Below are 21,722 nucleotides of genomic sequence, written 5' to 3'. Positions count from 1 at the left end.
TTAACTCCTAGTGGACAACTGTTTGCGCATGTGCGTGGAGTGAAAAGGATGCCATGTCACGGCCCATCTGGGGCGGGCATTACGTAGGGTAATGAGCGAACAGCCAATCATGAACAGACACGCCACGCAGTGGGCAGATACGCCACACTGTGGTGTATATAAGCAGTGCGGATATTGGGCTCGACCCCTTTTTTCCCTATGGATGGAGACAAATAAACAGTTGCTGCAGAAGGAACCTAGTGTCCGCGTGTCTTCTTCCCAGCGAGAAGACTGCGCGGGCTACAGGTGGCAATGCCCCAGCCATTGGTGCAGCCAAAAAAGGGTAACCCTAAAGTTAAAAAGCCCAGGAAGGGGAAGCCCCAATGCAGCTGACACCCTGCCATGGTTAGAGGAAATGGCAGGCACTCCAGACCTGCTATGTATTCCAGAAAGGCCTTGTACAAAGGAAATACTCAGCTGCCAAGTCCAAGGTAGAAAAGAAAAAAGAGGTCCTTGCTACTGTAACAAAAAAAATTAGTGATGACAAGAACGGTAGTACCTAGGTAGTAAAGCTTTGAAAAATGTCTAGGTATTATCCTACCAAAGATGTGCCTCGGAAGCTGCTGAGCCATGGCAAGAAGCCCTTCTGTCAGCACCTGAGAAGGCTGCCTGCCAGCTTCACTCCTGGGACTGTCCTCATCAGCCTCACTGGGGCCACACAGGAAAGAGAGTGGTTTTCCTGCAACAGCTGGGCAGCGGCTTCCTACTTGTGACTGGACCTCTTGCCCTCAACCAAGTTCCTCTGCAAGGAAGTTTGTCATTGCCACCTCTACAAGAGATGCCGCCAGCAAGGTTAAAATCCCCAAACACCTGGTTAATGCTTACTTCAAAAGAACCAGCTGTGCAAGCCCAGGCACCAGGAAGGCGAGATCTTCAAAATGGAAAAGGAGAAATATGAGGTTACAGTGCAGCACAAAGCTAATCAGAACTATGAACTTGATTTTGCCAAAGATCAAGGCTGTCCCTCAGCTCCAAGGCTCTGTGACAAACAGGACACATCCTCACAAACTGGTGTTCCAAACTGCTAACAACATAACTAAACAGCTTCACTTGTTTAAAACAAACACACAAACAAAAAACCAGTAACTTTCATGAGACAAAGGCAAGCATATCTCTTTTAATTTGAAGCCAGCCTGATTAACATAAATTCTAAGTCATCCAGAGTTATATAGTGAGACCCTGTCTCAGAAAAAAACAAAGAAACAAAAAGCCTGTAATTTTTACTAATATAAAACTAAACGAAAAGAATCCACTCAATGCCAGGCAGTGGTGGCGCACGCCTTTAATCCCAGCACTTGAGAGGCAGAGGCAGGTGGATTTCTGAGTTTGAGGCCAGCCTGGTCTACAGAGTGAGTTCCAGGACAGCCAGGCCTACAAAGAGAAACCCTGTGGGGGGGGGGGGGGGGGGGGGGGGGGGGGGGGGGGGGGTAGAGGGGGGGAATGCCTGGGTGAGCCTGACTTTCTTTACGCCTCTCATACTTAGCTGAGAACACTAAGCTTCATTAGTTAATCAATATCATCCCCGTACAAGAACATTTTTAATGCTTTAATATTTAAAATCACACCATCACATCAGGGAAGCTTGTGACTCTTCAATTACATAAGTCATTTATACCAACTATAGTCTTAAACCTTTCCCTTTAGGAACTTTACTTTCTATTTTTCACCTTAACTATAAAAAAATTTTCAAGTGAAAATATAATACCTAAATCTACATGGTTCTTTTGGTTTGGTTTGGTTTTGTGAGACAGTGACCCTCTATGTAGTCCTGGATGTCCTGAAACTAACTATACATAGTAACTATACAGGTAGACCAGGCTGGCCTGGAACAGAGATTCTCCTGCCTCTGCATCTCAAGTGCTGGAATTAAAGATGTGTGCCATTATGCCTGGCTCTGCATAAACATTTTTAGTTGTGATGTTCAACTCTTCAAGCTGTTATTATTTTTTAAGTTTTTTCTTCTTTTTTTAAATATTTATTTAATTTTACTTTTAAGTTCACGTATGTGTCATCATCTGTATGTGCCCCAATTTATTTCCCTTACAAAAGGAAGAAAGGGAAAAAAAGAAGGAAAGGAGGGAGGGCAAAGAGGGGAAGGAAGGGAAGGGAAAAGTAGATGAAAGGAAAAAGTTAGGGTCAGTTACCATCTCTTATCTAAGTACTACAGAGGAAAACTAGCAGCTCTATCTTTATATTTTCTAGCTGTTATATTCTAAATCTGTTAAATCTGGTTTTCCCAGATTATTATTATGTCTTTTTTTTTTTTTTTTTTTTTTTTTTTTTTTTTTTTTTTTTTGGTTTTTCGAGACAGGGTTTCTCTATGTAGTCCTGGCTGTCCTGGAACTCACTCTGTAGACCAGGCTGGCCTCGAACTCAAGAAATCTACCTGCCTCTGCCTCCCAAGTACTGGGATTAAAGGCGTGCACCACCACTGCCCAGCTATTGTTATGTCTTTTTTGTTTTTTAAAGATTTATTTATTATTATTACTATAAATGAGTACACTGCAGCTGTCTTCAGATACACCAGAAGAGGGCATCAGATTTCATTATAGGTGGTTGTGAGCCACCATGTGGTTGCTGGGATTTGAACTCATGACCTTTGGAAGAGCAGTCGGTGCTCTTACCCTCTGAGCCACCTCACCAGCCCAATTGTTATGTCTTTAAATACCCAAGTACAAAGATTTTTCTGAGTAAGTGTGAATTTTGGGGTATTAAACCACAAACTTTGCATAATAATTAAAATTTATAAGTACTTTACTATATAGCAAGGTTTTATATGTTTCTTTTTCTTGTGCATGCCAAGGCAATATCAACTTAATATATAAAAAGCTGAAGTTTTAAAAATTAAATGGTTTTCCAAGGTAATAAAGATGACAAGAAGAGGTAAAATCTGATTCCCAAATCTAAACATCTTCCACTATAAAATATTGCCTAACAAGTAACAAATGTTTCTGTAAAAATGCTCTTACAAATGGACTAACGTGAAAAGTGACTTCTATGCTCATAGCAGTATGTAAGAGTGTAAATGCACACGAAAGCCAAGGCTCAACCTGCTGAAGACAATGCTACCAATCATTTACTTGTTTGTGGCGCTGAGGACTGAACCTCATTGTACATCCTAATGATGTTCTGAGGTATATCACCAGCACCCTTTGAATTACTTTATTTTAAAAGATGAGCTCCCTAAGTTGTCAAGGCTGAAGGTGAATTTACTCTGGAGCTCAACTAAGCCCTGAACTTGTTGGACTTCCTTTCTCAGGCTCCTGAGTATCTGAGATTACTTTATAATCTAACACATATCATAGTATAAATCTCTGAGATATGTTTTATTGTCAAACATAAAAATGTCGATTATGGGCGACAGCATAGATGAGCAGTTAAGAGTACTAACAGCTCTTTAGAAGATGTAGTTGCAGTTCCCAGCATGCATATGGCAACTCATAACTATAACTCCAGTTCCAGGAGATCTGATGTCCTCTTTGGACTTCCATGGGTACCAGGCACCACATGTAAGTGGTGCACATACACACATGCAGACATTAACACTCATATACATTAAATAAATAAACCTTTAGTAAGTTTTTATGGGGGCTGGAGAGATGCCTCAGCGGTTAAGGAGCACAATGGCTGCTCTTCCAGAGGTCCCGAGTTCAATTCCCAGTACTCACATGGTGGCTCGTGACCACCTGTAAATGAATCCAATGCCTTCTTCTAGCGTGCAGGTGCATACATGCAGAAGAGCACTCATATACATGATAAGTAAATAAATAAATAAATAAAATTTTAAAAAAGTTTTTACATGTAGATTATTTTATCCTCTAAAAAGTTGCAGTAGGCTAAAGATGCACCTCAGTCAGTACAGTGCTTACTGAGTATGCATGAGCACTAACGCTGAGCCCAACACAAAATCAAACAAAAACTCCTTAATCATATTTTTTACAAAATCTCACTAATTTAAATTTTTTAAATATTTATTAATATAAATTTTACTAATATTTATTTATTCCAGCAAGGCCTAGTGCCTTTGACCTGTAATCCCAGGACTTGTAAAGCGGAGACAGGAGGATCATATACAAGTTCAAGGTATGCCTAGGCAACCTAAGGAAACTGTGTTAGATACATTAATAAGTAAACAGCTCCATAGTTAGGACTAGTTACAAAACTTCATCTCAAAAGACAAAATACATAACACAGATTTTTTTGTTATTTATTTCTAAAGTAAACTGATCACTTTTTCATGAGTTGATTTTCTTTTTCTATAGTATTTACAAATCAAATTTTTAAAAGAGTAGATATACAGCACTTTAGATGAAATAGTAAAGACTTTCTCAGTGTAAGTATACAAAACTAATTTGTTTGTTTTAAATAAGAACTTAATTTCAAGTTAGGGATTCAGCTCAGTGGTAGAGCACTTGCCTAGCAAGCACAAGGCCCTGGGTTCAGTCCTTAGCTATAAAAACAAAAACAAAAAAATGAATTACTTTCAGAAATAAACATCATTATATCAATAATCATTACTAATATCACAAAAAAAAAAATCATCCACGTCTAGAATACCAGTAACAAAATCAACACATAAAAATGTTAAGGAGGGCCAAAAGGTGACTTAGTAGGGAAAGGCATTGCCACTAAGCACAGGGTTCAGAGTTCAATCTCTGGGACTCAAAAGATAAACAGAGAAAAATGACTCCTATAAGTTGCCCTATATGTGGGGGCACACACACACATACATACACACACACAAAAATGTAATAAAATCTTAGGGGGCAGGATCAGGTATGGGAAGAGACAGAAGTACAGAGGGGTCAGGAAACTGAACAGAAATATGCAGCAGTGGGGGAGAGAGAACTAGGGATAGCCACTAGAAAGTCCCAGACACCAGGGAAGTGAGAGGCTCCCAGGACCCAGTAGGGATGACAAGAGCTAAAATACCCAACAAAGGGGAGAGAGAACCTGTAGAGACCATCTCCAGTAGATAGGCATGGCCACCAGTTGAGGAATGGGGCCAACTACCCATCTCAAAAATTTTAACCCAGAATTCTTCCTATCTAAAGAAAATGCAGGGACAAAAAAATGGAGAAGAGACTGAAGGAAAGGCCATCCAGAAACCGCACCACCTAGGGATCCATCCCATCTGCAAACACCAAATCCCCACACTATTGCTGATGCCAAGAAGCCCTTGCTGACAGAAGCCTGGTATAGCTGTCCCCTAAGAGGCTCTGCCAGCACCTGACCAATACAGATGCAGATACTCACAGCCAACATCAGACTGAGCCAAAGGACCACAATGGAGGAGTTAGGGGAAGGGCTAAGGAGCTGAAAGGGATTGCAACCCCATAAGAAGAACAACAATATCAACTAACGGGACCAACCAGAGCTCCCAGGTACTAAATCACTAACCAAGGAATATATATGGAGGGACCCATGGCTCCAGCTACTTATGTAGCAGAGGATTGCCATATCAATGAAAGGGGAGGCCCTTGGTCCTGCAGAGGCTCAATATCCCAGTGTGAGAGGATGCTAGCACAGTGAGGTGGGAATGGGGGAAGGGGCACCCTCATAGAGGCAAAGGGGAGGAGGGATGGGATAGGAGGTTCCTGGAGGGGAACCTGGGAAGGGGACAACATTTAAAATGAAAATAAATAAAATAATCTTAATGAGCCAGGCGTGGTGGCGCAAGCCTTTAATCCCAGCACTTGGGAGGCAGAGGCAGGTGGATTTCTGAGTTCGAGGCCAGCCTGGTCAACAAAGTGAGCTCCAGGACAGCCAGGGCTACACAGAGAAACCCTGTCTTGAAAAACCAAAAAATAAATAAATAAATAAAACACACTACCATGTCTATAATATCACTCAAGAAACTGAGGCACACACCTGCAGGTGGATATCTGAGTTCAAAGTCAGCATGGTATATAGAGTGAGTTCTAGGACAGACAGGGCGACATGGAGAAACCCTGTCTTGGGAAACCAAAAAAATGGAAAAAAAAAATAGAAAGAAAGAAAAGAAAATGAGGCAGAAGGACTACAGTAAACTGGAGGCCAGCCTGGGCTGCCATGTGAGTAGCAGGCCAGCCAAGATCAAATGACAAGAGCCTACCAAAAAAAATAAAAATAAAAAATGTTTGCTTTAAAAGAGAAATATGGTTCAGTGGTACAGCAGCTGTACAACATTCACAGGACTGGTTTTACAAATTAGTAAATCCCACAATCCCACATACCTTTTTCCTTGTTTACTCTGTTCAAGTAAGTCCACCTTCAATCTTATACACTCTTCTTTGGCCTCTTGTAAACTGTGTTCCTTTTCAATCACCATTTTCTGACTCTGCTCTAATTTATCTTCTGCTTCTCTATAAATACAGAATAAACTTTAAGGACTGGTAAAATAGCCAGGCAGTGGTAGCACTTGCCTTTAATCCCAGCACTTGGGAGGCAGAGGCAGGCGGATTTCTGAGTTCGAGGCCAGCCTGGTCTTCAGAGTGAGTTCCAGGACAGCCAGGGCTACACAGAGAAACCCTGACTTGAAAACCCTAAAAAAAAAAAAAAAAAAAAAAAAAAAAAAAACCTGGCAAAATGATTACTGGAGAAATATAAGAATAACTTTAAGAATAATTAAATCAGACAACATATCATGAGAGAAAGGCATATTCATAACTCGCCAACAGAAGACTATACGGCATAAAATACTTTCATCTTTGAAATGACAAATTGCAGCCTACTAATAAGAGAAACTGGCTAAGAAAATTACCTTACTTGATTACATTTTATTAATCTGTAATAACTTTCTTAGTTACAAAAGTATGTGGGTTCTTAGGAATAATTGGTTTTACTTGTACTATGTAATGTTTATTCATGTGAGAGTATTTGGGGAACATTTTTCTATATATACTTATTGTCACTGATATCTTAACGAAAAACAGAATGCTATCACATTGTGCTCTTTGTACTGCTTGATGTAAAAACGTGGAAGAAAAACTAATTTGTTGGAGCTTGCTCGTTGCTCCATCCACCCAGTGTGTGTGTGTGTGTGTGTGTGTGTGTGTATATGTGTGTTTATGTATGAAGTTGGAGATAGTTGAAGCTTGGTGTGTATGTGCAGGCATGTGTGTGTGTGTGTGTGTGTGTATGTTTATGTGTGAAGTTGGAGATAGTTGAAGCTTGCTTCATCCACCTAGTGTGTGTGTGTGTGTGTGTGTGTGTGTGTGTGTGTGTGTGTGTATGTGTGATTCTTCTTACTGGCCAGCCCCAGAAAATCAAGTATTGTTCCCTCAGAGAAAAGACTGCTGAATAATTAATACCCAACTCTACACCCTGCCTCAACTAACCCTGGCCTGTCAAAGCCTGCTGAATAATTAATCCCCAACTCCACGCCCTGCCTCAGCTTACCCTGGCCTGTCAAAGCCTTGGACAGTTCTACTCATCAGTGCCTCACTCAACCCTTTTCAGAGAAGCATCTTACAGTAGATGGCACTTAACACAGAGACCCACTGGTCAATGTGTAAAGAATAAGAGGCAGTGAAGTATTCAGCCTTAAGTTGGAAAGGAAACCTAGGCTCATAGATCTGCATGGAAGAGAAAACAGAAGGATTTTAAGAGCCAGAGAGTCGTGTGTGACTTTAGGGAAAACAGTGTTTTCCAGAAAATCCAGAATGGAAGAAGGTAGGTATTAAGCCCTACCCCTAACCGAGGAGCTACTAGCATTTGATACCTTCTGAAAGAATGAGACTTATTTTTCTTTAACAGTGTAAACCTGGTTTTGCCCCATTACTCTAAATGTTACTACAGGAGAGGCCCCAGACATAATAGTTGGCCAACATAAAAAAGATTCAAAGTGTGGGTAGGGGAGAGTGAGCAAGTGAGTGAGAGAGCTCCTGCACACACACAAAGTTAGATGCATGAGAAGGTAAGGGTGAATCAGAGGAGAGTTGGAAGAGGGGAATGAATATAATCAGATCAAAATGCATTATATGAAATTCTCAAAGAATTAATAAAAAACATTAAGAAAAAAATTCACAGAACAGAGAATACATTTAAGCTAATAATGTATGTATTACAAAGAAAACTCTAAGTCTGATAAACTTAAAACACATTTTTTATTAGATGTTTTCTTTATTTACAATATCTCATTTCCCAGATTCCCCTCCAAAAGAAAAAAGAAAATAAGAAAAAAAAATTAAAAAAAATAAAAAAACCCCAAAAACTAAAACAATCCCTGTTCCCTCCCCCCTCACCCTGCTCACCACCCCACCCTCTCCCACTTCCTGGCCCTGGCATTCCCCTACACTGGGGCATAGAACCTTCACAGGGCCAAGGGCCTCTCCTCCCATTGATGACTGACTTGGCCATCCTCTGCTATACACATGCTGCTGGAGCAATGAGTCCACCATGTGTACTCTTTGGTTGGAGTTTTAGTCCCTGGGAGCTCTGAGGGTACTAGTTAGTTCATATTGTTCTTCGTCCTAAGGGGCTGCAAGCCCTTCAGCTCCTTGGGTCCTTTCTCTAGCTCCTTCATTGGGGACCCTGTACTCAATGCAATGGATGGCTGTGAGCGTCTACTTCTGTATTAGTCGGGTACTGTCAGAGCCTCTCCAGAGACAGCTATATCAGGCAAAAGACATTTTAACATACATCAGATTCACCTGTGGTACTTATTAAAATTTATCTGGGTGTGGTGGTAGTACAAGCCTTTAATCCCAGAATTCTGGAAGAAAAGGTAGGTGAATCTCTGAGTTCAGTCAGCCTGGTTTACAAAGGGAGTTCTAGGACTGCCAAGAATACAAGTAAAAGTTCATATCAAAAATAAAATATAAATATATATTTATATGTATTATAAAATATATTTATAGCCAGGTGGTGGTGGCATACACCTCTAATCCCAGCACTTGGGAGGCAGAGGCAGGAGGATTTCTGAGTTCGAGCCTAGCCTGGTCTACAGAGTGAGTTCCAGGACAGCCAGAGCTATACAGAGAAACCCTGTCTTAGAAAAACCAAATATATATATGTACGTGTATATGTATATATATACATATGTATGTATGTATGTATGTATGTATGTATGTATATGTATATATATGTATATGTATGTGTGTATATATATGTGTGTGTGTGTATATATATACATATATAATATATAATATATATAAAAAAAAAGAATCTGAATTTCTTCTAAATTATCTTCTAAATTATCAGATAATGCTAATACTACAAGTCCCAGAACAGTAATGAGAATCACTCAAATGTAACATGATGTTCAGTACATATTATATTTAAAATAGAAGATAAAAATACATGATAAAATACCCTTTGTCTTGTACTTAAACTCCATTGAAGTAATGAGTGTGTACTGCATTATAGGGGAATAAACTAATTCATATCTTTAAAAAGTATGCAAATAAGCATCTCCACTGAAAATAATCCATTTTTAGTCCTTGTACACTGTATGTAAGCTACAGCTATGAGATGCTCTAATGGATTGGAAAAACTGAGTGATGTGATAAGACCTTATTAAGTCACCAAAAAACTTACTAGGATAGAAATAAGAGATTTTTTTTTTTTTTGGTTTTTTGGTTTTTTCGAGACAGGGTTTCTCTGTATAGCCCTGGCTGTCCTGGAACTCACTCTGTAGACCAGGCTGGCCTCAAACTCAGAAATCCGCCTGCCTCTGCCTCCCAAGTGCTAGGATTAAAGGCGTGTGCCACCACCGCCCGGCTAGTAAGTGATAATTCTTAATAAGTTATAACAAAGAAGTACAAAATAAAAATTTTCAGGCTGTACAGTACAATTACCTCAGAACTTTATCTTGAGCCGAGACTTCTGCTTCCAGATTTATAATCTGTTCCTCTAAGACTGGGATGCTGGCTGCCTGCTCCTGTGCAGCCTCCAGCACAGCAACCTAAGACATAAAGATGACTTTTATGTTTCAATAAATAAATCAATCTATTTGAATATTAGTCTTTCCTTACCAGGTAAGAAGGTTCATTAGGACTCCTTGGTCTCTGGCTAAATTATTTATTCCTTTGATCAGCTCTTACTCGTACACACTATCATCATGAGACAGGCTCAGCATATAACCTACTACTATCCTCAAATATCTCAGTATACTTGGGGAAACTACATACAATAATTCCAACATTACCTAGGAAGATTAATTTCATGTAAGTTAGACTATACGTATGTATGTATGTATGTGTGTGTTAGATTATAATACATATGTTATATTACCAAAGTGAAAAATTAAGTAAAAAGTATATATTAAATTTTTATGACTTAAAAACTAACTTCAGAAATTGTGCTTTATAAAGAAAATCTAGATAATTCAGAAAAGCATACAGGCAGGAAGAGAGAGTAAAACTACTGAAGAAGGGAAGGAATCCACAATATAAATAATAGAAAATTATTCTTGAACTAGCCAATAATCAAAAAAAGCAATGAGAATTGTTTATACTTAAAAAGTAAGTCTAGGGGCTAGAGAAATGGCTCAGTGGTTAAGAGCACTGACTGCTCTTCCGAAGGTCCTCAGTTCAATTCCCAGCAACCACACAGTGGCTCACAACCATCTGTAATGGGATCTGATGCCCTCTTCTGGTGTGTCTGTAAACAGCATCAGTGTGCTCACATACATAAAATAAATAAATCTTTAAAAAAAAATGAAAAAAAAAAAGCAAGTCTAGAACATAAAATAGGGAACTGGGAAGACATCAAGAAGAGAAAAAAAAATCCAGAGTCTCTACATGTAAGTCATCAGCATCCTATTTTCCACTCCTTAGTACAGCAACAGCAAGGTAAAAAGAGAAAGTTTGTTATATGAAGATATTGAGAAAAGCCTCAGACATAAGGTAGAGCTACAAAGAAAGGGATCAATACAAAGCCACACACCCAAGGTTCTACTCTCATCTCATTTAGGGCTATCCCACAAGCAAAAACCCAAAGATTCTTGCTGTGGGTTTTTTGTTTGTTTGCTTCTCTCTGTTTTTGTTTTGTTTTCTTTTGAGACAATGTCTCTCTACATAGCTCTGGCTATCCTAGAACTCTATAGTCAAAGCTGGCTCAAACTCACAGAGATCTTCCTGCCTGTCTCCCAAGTGATGAGATTAAAGGCATGCACCACCACACCCAGCTCCAAATATTCAGTAATGAAGAAATTAGCTCCAAATAGAGGTGATTACATATGAGTCTTCCTATGGAGAAAATGAATACTTTCCTAAGATATGGCCACTTCTATAAATCATCACTCACAGATGAAGCCTACTAAACAGACTTCATGAACACATAGAGAACTTCTAAATTACTTCTAAGTATCTTTCTCCTTAAATAGGAATAATCAAAGTATTATCATCATTCTAAAAGCTAACAACAAGCACAGCAAATACAAAAAGAAATCATTACACTGTATACATCTGAATGTTTAAAACACAAAACAAGCAGAAAAAAAAAAGCTTCAGCAAAAGCAGAAATAAAGACTCAATGGAAGTATAAAAAAAAAATAATACTGAAAATGTAACCTGAGGGCTGGAGATGGATCAGCTATTAGGAGCACTGACTGCTCTTCCAGAGGTCCTGAGTTCCATTTCCACCAACTACATGATGACTCACAACCATCTTTAATAGAATCTAATGCCCTCTTCTAGTATGTCTGAAGACAATGACAAGTACTTACATAAAACAAATTAATCTTTGAAAAAAAAAGTATCCTGAAAAAAATAAAATCAAATAAACTGGGCATGGTGGTGTACACCTTTAATGCCAGCACTAGGGAGGCAGAGCAGGTGGTTTTCTGTGAGTTTAAGGTCAACCTGGTCTACAAAGAGAGTCCAGAACAGCCAGGGCTATAACACATAGAAACCCTGTATTGAAAGCAAAAAAACAAAAACAAAACAGAAAAAAATGAAAAAATAACAGAGCACCAATAAAATCCTGAAGATTTAGGGGACAAACCCAGGTGATTTTATATTTAACTAATACGCAAATTAAGAGAAAGAAAGGCAATTCCATTATCATACAGACAGATATACAAAAAACTAGAAATAGGTCACTACTGGTGTAAAGGCCTTCATGTACTTACTTCAACGTAAGTAATAAAGGTCTATTAAAAAATGTCAAAACAAGAATTTGAGGGCATCCTATCCCATTACAGATGGTTGTGAGCCACCATGTGTTTCTGGAAGTTGTACTAAGGACCTCTGGAAGAGCAGTCAGTGCTCTTAACCCATGAGCCATCTCTCCAGCCCCCAGTGTGTGGTTTTTTTGAGACAGGGTTTCTCTGTATAGTCCTGGCTATCTTGGAACTCACTCTGTAGACTAGGCTGGCCTCAAACTGAAGAGATACAATTGTTTCTGCCTCCTGAGTGCTGGGATTAAAGGTGTACAACACCTCCACTCAGCAACAAGAAAATCTAAAAACCAGGGAAAAAGGAGAAGTCTTAAAAGTGGTATATGAAAAACACAAATGGACAAATAATTACATGCTGAGCAAAGTGATTCACAATAGCAAGAGACTTTGGTGGATTAATTTGAGATTTGTTGGTTTCCTTGCTTCATCAGATTTCAAAGCAGTACTGGAGAACATACAACAGGAAAGCAATGCTCTGAAATATTTGAGGTAAGATTTTATCCTAGAATCTAATCATAAGTTAGGAAGAATTCATGTTTTTAGATAAGCCAAAAGCAACTAGAAGAGAAACTATAATTACAAAAAGTGTAAAAGAACGGGGTTTAGGAAACAGCAATTTCAAGTTAGAAATGTTAGAATGGCAACTAGTTAGCAGGTCTGACAGATACTCAGGAGTTGTTGCTGGGCAACAGAAATAGAAAAACATTATCAATGCACACACACTCACTCTTTCCCTACACACATACAAACACATTCTCTCCCTCCCCTCCTTTCCTACAATACTACACTCTCTACACACAATACACACACACACACACACACATACACACACACACACATACACACACACACACACAGAGACAGGCAAGAGTAGATTTTACAAAAAGATAAACTGAGGGGCTGGGCATGATGCCAAATTCCTATAATCCCAGTACTTGAGGAGGCAGGAGGACTAGGAGTTCAAGGTCATCCTCAGCTATATGAGTTCAAGATCAGTACAGGCTACATAAAAATCTCAAAAACACACACATACAAAAAAAAAAAAAAAACAAGGACAAAAGACTTAGCTCAGTTTGTAGAGTTCTTGCCTAGTATGCAAGAGACTCTGAGTTCTATCTTGAACATATTATTAACTGAATATAGTAATTAATAAATGCCTATAATCCTAGCCCTTGGGAGGTAAAGAAGGTTCAGAAATTCAAGGTCATTTTTAACTATGAGTTAAGGATAGCCTGGGATATATAAGATCCTGCCTCAAAAGAAAAATTTAAGGAAGGAAGGAAGGAAAGAAAGAGATAGAGAGAGAAAGAAATGAAAAAGCCATGTAAAAGAATCAAAAAATGCCTACGAGTATATATGAAGTAAAAAAAAACATTAAAAACTAGAGGCTAGCTAGGTGGTGGTGGTGGCACACACCTTTAATCCCAGCACTTGGGAGGCAGAGGCAGGCAGATTTCTGAGTTCGAGGCCAGCCTGGTCTACAAAGTGAGTTCCAGGACTGCCAAGGCTACACAGAGAAACCCTGCCTGGGGGGAGAGGTGGGAGGCTGGGGAAATGGCTAGGTAGTTAAGAGCTCTTTTCTAAAGGACCCAAGCTCAAGCCCTAACCTGGAAGGCAGAGGAGGTCATCAGACCCCTGAGCGTAGATACACGTTTGTGAGCCACTGTGCAAGTGCTAGAAACAGGAGCAAGCGCTCTCTAACCTATAAGCTGGCTTTCCATTCCCTTCATTTTCCAACAGCAAGACTTTAAGAAGCTGATTTAACTAAATGAAGAATTAATTAAAAGTTTCCTAAATTATCTACAGATATAATAATGATTCTATTCCTTGTCAATATTCAACTAGAGTATAAAAATTTCTATCTATATTAGACAGACAATATAAATATTTTCTAATTATAAATCACAAAATATTACAAATATTCTCTTCACCCATCAAGAGACATACTTTTGCTTTTGATTGTGTCAATTCAAAGTGGATAGATTCTATTTTAGTCATTAAAGAATGATTCTGTGTGATCAAACAAGCATTCTGTTGCCTAAGTTTAAGAAGTTTCTCTCGAAGGTTTTTAACCTCTTGATCCATAGAAGCAGATGAAAAAGACACCTAAAAATAAAGAAAAAAAATGTACATTAAATTCTTTGATGTGTATATATAATTAACAGAAAATAGCAATAATCACCATTAAAATTATTGAACAACTCAGGACAATGAGCATTAGGGAGTATTATGTGAGACATTCTTTTCCACTCATAGTAGTACAAATTAAGTACAAAAAGAAGAGAGTGGTCCACTTTACCAAACTAGGGTATTACTCGATAAGTCAACTCACAATATCACTGCTGAATATAAATATGATAGAAACCTTTGTATTTCTACACCTATTCACAATAATACTGTGTATAAAAGGATATGGAAGGAATCCATAAGCCAAGCAACAATGAGACAAATATTCTCATTATTTTTATGATGCTGTTAATTTTATAACATAATATATAAAGTAAAATATTTTAATTTTGTGAATTATTTTCAATTTTTTGAGAAATGTATAAAGTCAAGTTAATAAAAGAAAAAGCATACAAAAACATATCCTTGGCCAGGAATGGTGGTGGGTATCTTTAATCTCAACACTGGTGAGGCAGAGGCAGAAGGATCTCTCTGAGTTCCAGCCAGTTCTGTAACATAGAGAAAACAGTCTTGAAAATAAAAAATATATATATCTTGCCATCTTCAGTAGCTGTTTTACACAGTAACTTTACGTTTTTTTGAGACAGATCCTATAACCCAGGCTGACCTCACACTCCCTACACCCTACACAAGCAAGACTGATTGTGAACTTGGGAATCTTGTATTCTACCTCTTCAGTGCTGAGCCTGTTGGACAAAGTCACTATCCCCAATTTATGAAATGCTCAAAGTCAAACCCAAGGCCCATGCTTACTAAGCAAGAACTCTACCAAGTGAGTAAATCTTCAGCCTTTTTGTTGATTTGTTTCTTTGATATAAAGTTTCAGTCCAGGCTACCCTGGAACTCTCCTACCTCAGTCTCCCAAGTACATAAGCCACCACCATGCCTGGATTTTTTACTGTACCTTTATAATTTGGTTTTCTTTTTTCTTTCTTTTTTAAGATTTATTTACTATTGTATCTAAGTATGCTGTAGCTTTCTTCAGACACACCAGAAGAGGGCATCAGATCCCATTACAGATGGTTGTGAGCCACTATGTGGCTGCTGGAAATTGAACTCAGGACCTCTGGGAGAGCAGTCAGTGATCTTAACCGCTGAGCCATCTCTCCAGCCCATAATTTGGTTTTCTAGTGATTCTAAATGCATATAAATAATTTCTCACTTCCATTTCTTCTTTATTAAAAAAAAAACTAACATATATTTTACTTTTTAAATTTTTATAGTATACATTGGCAATTTTATATAGTAAATACATTGAAAATTTCATAGTATTCCTCTTAACTGTGCAGTTTTCATTGCATAAAAAGTTAGACTATAAAAGGAACATGTCAGAAACCATTTAGGAGAAGCTAAAGACTAGCAGGTAATCTTCTTGAGATGGTCTCACCAGGGACTGTAAAGCCATAATGGATTTGCTCTTCTAGACAAGGCCAAAGAGATTACATTTGAGGAAAGATTCCTATTAATATGCTTTTCCTATTATTATTAAATGTATATAAGAATCATGGCGGGGCGGTGGTGGCACACACCTTTAATCCAGCACTTGGGAGGCAGAGGCAGGCGGATTTCTGAGTTCGGGGCCACCCTGGTCTCCTTCAGAGGTGAGTTCCAGGACAGCCAGGACTATACAGAGAAACCCTGTCTTGGAAAAAAGCTAGAAAAAAAAAAAGAATCACTGGGCATTAGCCCAACATTTTGAGCAGATCTCTGCAGAACAATGAAGATGTACTATCCTGTAGTGATGCTACATGGACAAAATAGATTATTTCTTTCTTTCTTTTTTTTTTTTTTTTTGGTTTTTCGAGACAGGGTTTCTCTGTATAGCCCTGGCTGTCCTGTAACTCACTCTGTAGACCAGCCAGGCTGGCCTTGAACTCAGAAATCCGCCTGCCTCTGCCTCCCAAGTGCTGGGATCAAAGGTGTGCGCCACCACTGCCTGGCTAGATTATTTCTTAATTATGTGTGTATGAGTATGTAATTATGACATAAGTATATAGCTGGCCCCAACAGGGATGTATGAAGATATATAAATGTACATGTGTGAATTTAAATATGAATTTATGTGAGATTATACATATTTACTTGTGTTTTTCCTTCTGGGAGCATGACTTTCTTCCCCTGGTTCAATCAAAGTTCATTGCTCCAAATGTCTCTACAGCCTGAGAAGTAAGGCTTCTGAGCAAGAGAGAAAAGTAGCCCTAGCAATTAATCCTTTGCTTCCTTTGCTTAATCCCCCACTGCTTTACTATGAGATGCTAAACTCCAGATACTGTAGTTTCTGGCCTCAGAGGAACTCAGACAGGCAAGTCAGCTACCACTACAAAGTAACTTAGACTTAAGACAGGTAAACGTTTTATTATTAAAAAACAACCCTAAATATCTTGCAAGACCAAGTCTTGCTCCTGCCTATGCTTTTCCCTGCCTCAGCTACCTTCAAGACAGAACCAGAAGAACTGCTAGAGCTGGCCTCAGACAGGAATAACTATGGAGCTGGGGAGGTGGCTCAGCCATTAAGAGCACTAGTTGCTTTTCTTAAGGAATTGAGTTCAATTTCTAACATCCACATAGAAACTTACACAACTGGAACTTACTACCCAGAACTCGGTAAACTCAGGTTTCAGGGGATCCAACACACTTTTCTGACCTCTACATCATAATTGCAGGCAAAACACTCATCCACATATATTTAAAAAGAGCAATTATATTTCAATTGCAACAACTACAGTAAAAGAGTACAACAATGTAAAAACATAAGACATGCAAAGGAAAACTATTTTCAATAATCAGATCTAAAAATGATAACCTGATCTCTTGATTTCTTTTGATAATCAGTACTATCAGATGTTTTACAAACTTTCTTATAAGGTGGGTAAATCAAACATCCCAGGTGGCTAGGTTGGGTGAGTTCTTCCAAAATAAGCCTTTCAGATCTTGAAGGAATGCAGACATACTCAGAATTTTCACTTGGACTAACACTACAGAAGAAAGAAAAACTACATTTCAGTTCTGATATAGTTTTTACCACAACTTATACATATAATAATCAGAAATTAGGTCCAAAGTTATGAAAATAAGACTATGTTTCCAATACACTTTCAGTAAATCACAAGTTTACAATAGCTATATATTTGATGAATCTCTTTACTTCAGGAATAAAAAAGCAGCCACAATAATGAAAGATAAGTAATCTGAATATACACTGTATGCTGGTTCCAGATATATCAAAGATGTTTTCTTTCTTAATATGTAAATGTTTGACAATATTTCCCTTTCCAAAATTATGTCTTAATCCAGGGGCATACTAAACATAACATATAATGAAATCTAGTCATTTTACATTTAAAAATACTTTACAATTTATACATGTGATTTCATTTCCTTGCCTGTATAACTCTTCCCCTAAATTGTGCAAACTCCAGTCTGTGATTCTGAGTTCATGTCTTAATGAAGCAACCTTTGCCAGCAAACTTTCCTCCTCATTGTCCTTGTCTTTAGTATAGTAGTCTGATGAACTAGATTCCATTTCCTTAACAAAAAAAATAGAAACTTCTTGGAGTTAGACTGAAGAGATTTTATGATATAAATTAAAATAATCTCACAGCAATAAAATTGAAAAAACTGTGCTTGGTACCAAGACTGAGAACCGAGTATGTTCCTCAGGATCAGCAGATCAAAGGAGAGAACAGAGTCCCCAGAGTTATCCACTGACCTCCACAGTCATGACGTTCATGCACGCGCGCGCGCACAGACACACACACAGACACACACACACACACACACACACACACACACACACACACACACATGAATAGATGTAATTTGTTTTAGAAGATGAATTTGCTCAAAGTCACACAAAGTTTAGAGGATCAATCTGAGATTTGAATCAAGGTATACTTTTCTAATTAAGTTCAATATGAGATGTTAGGATTTAACTTTACAAGCTCTGGATACCTGATGTTACCAGGACAATCTTCCATAAATTCTTTTTTTTTTTTAAAGATTTATTTATTTATTATATGTAAGTACACTGTAGCTGTCTTCAGACACACCAGAAGAGGGCATCAGATCTCATTACAGGTGGTTGTGAGCCACCATGTGGTTGCTGGGATTTGAACTCAGGACCTTTGCAAGACTAGTCAGTGCCATCTCTCAGCGCCCCCTCCTTTTTTTTGTTGTTGTTGTTTTTTAAGACAGGGTTTCTCTGTATAGCCCTGGCTGTCCTGGAACTCACTCTGTAGACCAGGCTGACCTTGAACTCAGAAATCCTCCTGCCTCTGCCTCCCAAGTGCTGGGATTAAAGGCGTGCGCCCAAAAAAGACATGGTCTCAAAAAAATACAAAACAAAACAAAAATAACATTTAGCAATTCGACTCATAGAACTAAATGCAGTGAACTGTTTGTTGCATCAATTGGTAAGTAAGCAAGCATCTCTAGGGTTATGAAGCTAAATTTCTTGGCCATAAAAGAAAAATCATGATGGAATGGAGAGGTGGCTCTGGTTTAAACCCTCTCGGACAAAAGGTTGCCATTGATATTCTCAGCCCCCACATGGTAGCTTACACTGATCAGTAACTCCAGTTTCAGAGGATCCCAAACACCCACAGACAGAGTAAAATTAATATTCTTTAAGTCACAGCAAATGATGCTTTATTATTGTAATTTCTAAAATAAAATATAAAAAGTTTTACAATTTCCACTCCTACCATAGAGCTTCCTGCAAAATCTTACAATTTCACTTCTCTTTCATATTCCATTTAATTTTTTTCACTGTAGCACCTCTTTTATTACCCTTCTTAAAATCTGGGTTACAAATATTGTAATTCCCATAAATTATGTTCAAGAGTATAATAATACACTTAAGAAAGCTCAATATTTTGAATGGATAAATGAATAAACTGCCTTCTCCCTCCCCTATTCAGGTAAAATCAGTTTTGATACATTAATTTCCCACTCAAAATTTCTCAGTAGGGTGGATTAAAAAAACAAAAAAAGGCCAGGCGGTGGTGGCGCACGCATTTGATCCCAGCACTTGGGAGGCAGAGGCAGGCAGACTTCTGTTCGAGGCCAGCCTGGTCTACAGAATGAGTACTAGGACAGCCAGGGCTACACAGAGAAACCCTGTCTCGAAAAACCAAAAAAACATTAAATTAAATAAAAAACAAAAAATAAAAAAACACCTCTCACCTTATTGGAAAAAGTTGAGGCCTACCTAAAATTAAATATTTTGTAGATATAAGTGTTTCTACCCTGTTTTCTGTTTTCTTTTTAACAAATTTGCTTCTGCTTAAGTTCGAAGCCTTTCCTAATGTGTTAGTGACCCGTGCTACTTCACATCTATGTAGACAACATCTATAGCTTCATACTGGATAATGAAGGAGAGAAAAGAAGAAACTTAAGACAAAAAATGCTGCTCAGTACTGTAGGACACGATTTAAGTCAGGTTTTTATGTTCAGCAACTTCTGCATTTTCACGTAAGAATTTTCTAGCCGTTCTGAATGAATACGTCTGGTATGTAAACATCCTCATTTTCCTGAGGGCCGTTTACCAGTAGTATGTGTACGTAGAAAGGCTTATCTTACCTATAGGGCGGCCCTGACAACGGTATCTTCAAGTCTAGTGAAAAATGCGTTCTAGGTGTACACTCGCACACACTTCGAGTGAAGGACAAGCACTTTAAAAAAAAAAAAATCCTGTAACAGGATTTTCCGCTTGACAAAGAGTACATGGTTTTATACAACATTTTATTTCAAGAAAGAGATCCCCTATAGGGAGCAAAATTTGGCAGCCTCCTTTCCGATTCTGCCTCAAATAAAACAAAATTAAACAATCCCCTCCGGCAAGCCCGTTTCCAACCAGGAGGCATTTGCTCACCACCCAGAGCGCACCGAGGTTAGCGTCCCCAGACCACGGCGCACCGCGAGGATCCTCTGCACTCGGAAGCCTGGGACACTCTCACAGCCCACGACGTGGAAGCCTCTGACTCTCGAAGAGAAGAACCAGCGAACCTCCGAAGGACCGAGTTCGAACGGCCGCGGTCGCCGTTGGGACCCGCCTCCCGGGCCGCAACCCCGCCCCCGCGCGGGGCCCCGCAAACGCGACGCTGCGCGCAGGGCATGCCGGGAAATGAGGCTGGACGAGCCGGTGGGCGGCTGCCGAGGTCACATCGGACTACATTTCCCATCGGTACCGCCGCCAACGTTGATTGGCGCGTGTGAGGGAAGCCGAAACCAACAATTCGGGCGTGAAGGGAGGATGCGAAACCCAGAAGGCCTAGAAAGGGGCCGCTGGCCCCGCCCTCGCCCGGCCCTGTGGAAGACTGTGCTTCCACCTTTCAAGAGAGCGTGAGGTACGCCGTGCCTGAAGTTGCCTTGGATCGGGATTTCAAAGCCGAGGCGCCAGCATCCCGCACCTCCTGTCAGAGCTTGACAAGGACGAGCGGCAGGATGTGGCTGTCATTCCCTGTACTACTCCTGTCCGCTCTACCCGCAGCGTTGCTGCGCGGGGCGGCCGGCTTCACACCCTCTTTGGACAGTGACTTCACCTTCACGCTGCCGGCCGGCCGGAAGGAGTGTTTCTACCAGCCCATGCCCCTGAAGGCATCGTTGGAGATCGAATACCAAGTAAGTACAGGGGTGAGCTGGCCTTCCTTGGGCTGGGCCGCACCACATGGTCGCCTTTCGCCAGCTTGGAAAACACGCGGACGGCGACCGAGGTGAACCCCAGGAGGGTCTCCTGGAAAGGTAACCTGATTGGCGCAGGCGTACTAGGCGGGGCTCCTAGGAGCCTGGAACTCGCAAGTTTGGCTAGTCCTAAAATTGACACCTACCCTCCCTTTTCCCTTTCCTCTGGTCGGAAAGAGGCCAGCACTGATGACATCAGTGGCGATACTCTTTGTTTCTTAATTCCCCCATGCCATTTCAAGCTAGTTTACATACACTAGAGTTCTGAGAAGTTCGCAGTAAGGGGTTGATACACGTTCTTCTTTATTATTGGACGAAGTGAAGACACTTGTTTGAATCGCTCTCACCTCTTTAACCAGATCCCAATATTATAAAATCGTCACGATGTTTTGACTTGTGGCTGGGCAGTGGTGGCACTCGGGAAGCAGAGGCAGGTGGATGGATCTCTGTACAGTCAAGGCTGTATAGTGAAACCCTGTCTTGGGATGGGGAAAGAAGTAGTGAATTATGCCCATACCAAAGATCTCTAAGTCAGATTTTGAAATGTGTTGAAATGAACTGTCACTGTATTTAGTGGTACATTATCATCCCGGGTGTTTATCCATCACTTTGAAAATCAAATAAGAGTGTATTAAAACTTTATGACCTTTCTTCCCATTGAACTTTGTCAGCTTTCTTCCCGAGTCATTGCTTTCTTTCTTTCTTTTTTTTT

The 21,722-nt window shown here is 39.5% G+C and overlaps 2 protein-coding genes and 1 pseudogene across 11 annotated transcripts in view; 2 read left to right on the top strand and 1 right to left on the bottom strand.

The window, feature by feature from the left end:
- The window catches only part of LOC116070682, a 4,186-nt pseudogene extending 3,061 nt beyond the window's left edge, over positions 1-1,125 (top strand).
- Positions 1-20,439, bottom strand: part of Ccdc18 (coiled-coil domain containing 18) — a 120,667-nt gene extending 100,228 nt beyond the window's left edge. For 4 of the 10 annotated variants that reach the window (XM_031337227.1, XM_031337231.1, XM_031337230.1 and 1 more), the window contains exons 1-6: positions 20,202-20,439; positions 17,713-17,855; positions 17,133-17,304; positions 14,090-14,248; positions 9,819-9,925; positions 6,255-6,383 (exon numbers count right to left, since the gene is read on the bottom strand). In XM_031337227.1, the coding sequence (XP_031193087.1) occupies positions 6,255-6,383; positions 9,819-9,925; positions 14,090-14,248; positions 17,133-17,304; positions 17,713-17,852 (707 nt within the window). In that variant the 5' untranslated portion in view covers positions 17,853-17,855; positions 20,202-20,439. The remainder of the gene's footprint in view (positions 1-6,254; positions 6,384-9,818; positions 9,926-14,089; positions 14,249-17,132; positions 17,305-17,712; positions 17,856-20,201) is intronic. The other 6 variants (XM_031337224.1, XM_031337232.1, XM_031337233.1 and 3 more) reach the window with 4 other exon arrangements.
- Position 20,440: 1 nt separating this feature from the next.
- Positions 20,441-21,722, top strand: part of Tmed5 (transmembrane p24 trafficking protein 5) — a 12,612-nt gene continuing 11,330 nt past the window's right edge. Inside the window, exon 1 of the mRNA XM_031337234.1 lies at positions 20,441-20,950. Within this exon, the coding sequence (XP_031193094.1) occupies positions 20,774-20,950 (177 nt within the window). The 5' untranslated portion in view covers positions 20,441-20,773. The remainder of the gene's footprint in view (positions 20,951-21,722) is intronic.

Source organism: Mastomys coucha, unplaced genomic scaffold (assembly GCF_008632895.1).
Source record: "Mastomys coucha isolate ucsf_1 unplaced genomic scaffold, UCSF_Mcou_1 pScaffold22, whole genome shotgun sequence".
In the NCBI taxonomy this organism is placed as follows: domain Eukaryota; kingdom Metazoa; phylum Chordata; class Mammalia; order Rodentia; family Muridae; genus Mastomys; species Mastomys coucha.
This window is presented reverse-complemented; position numbering and strand designations above follow the sequence as displayed.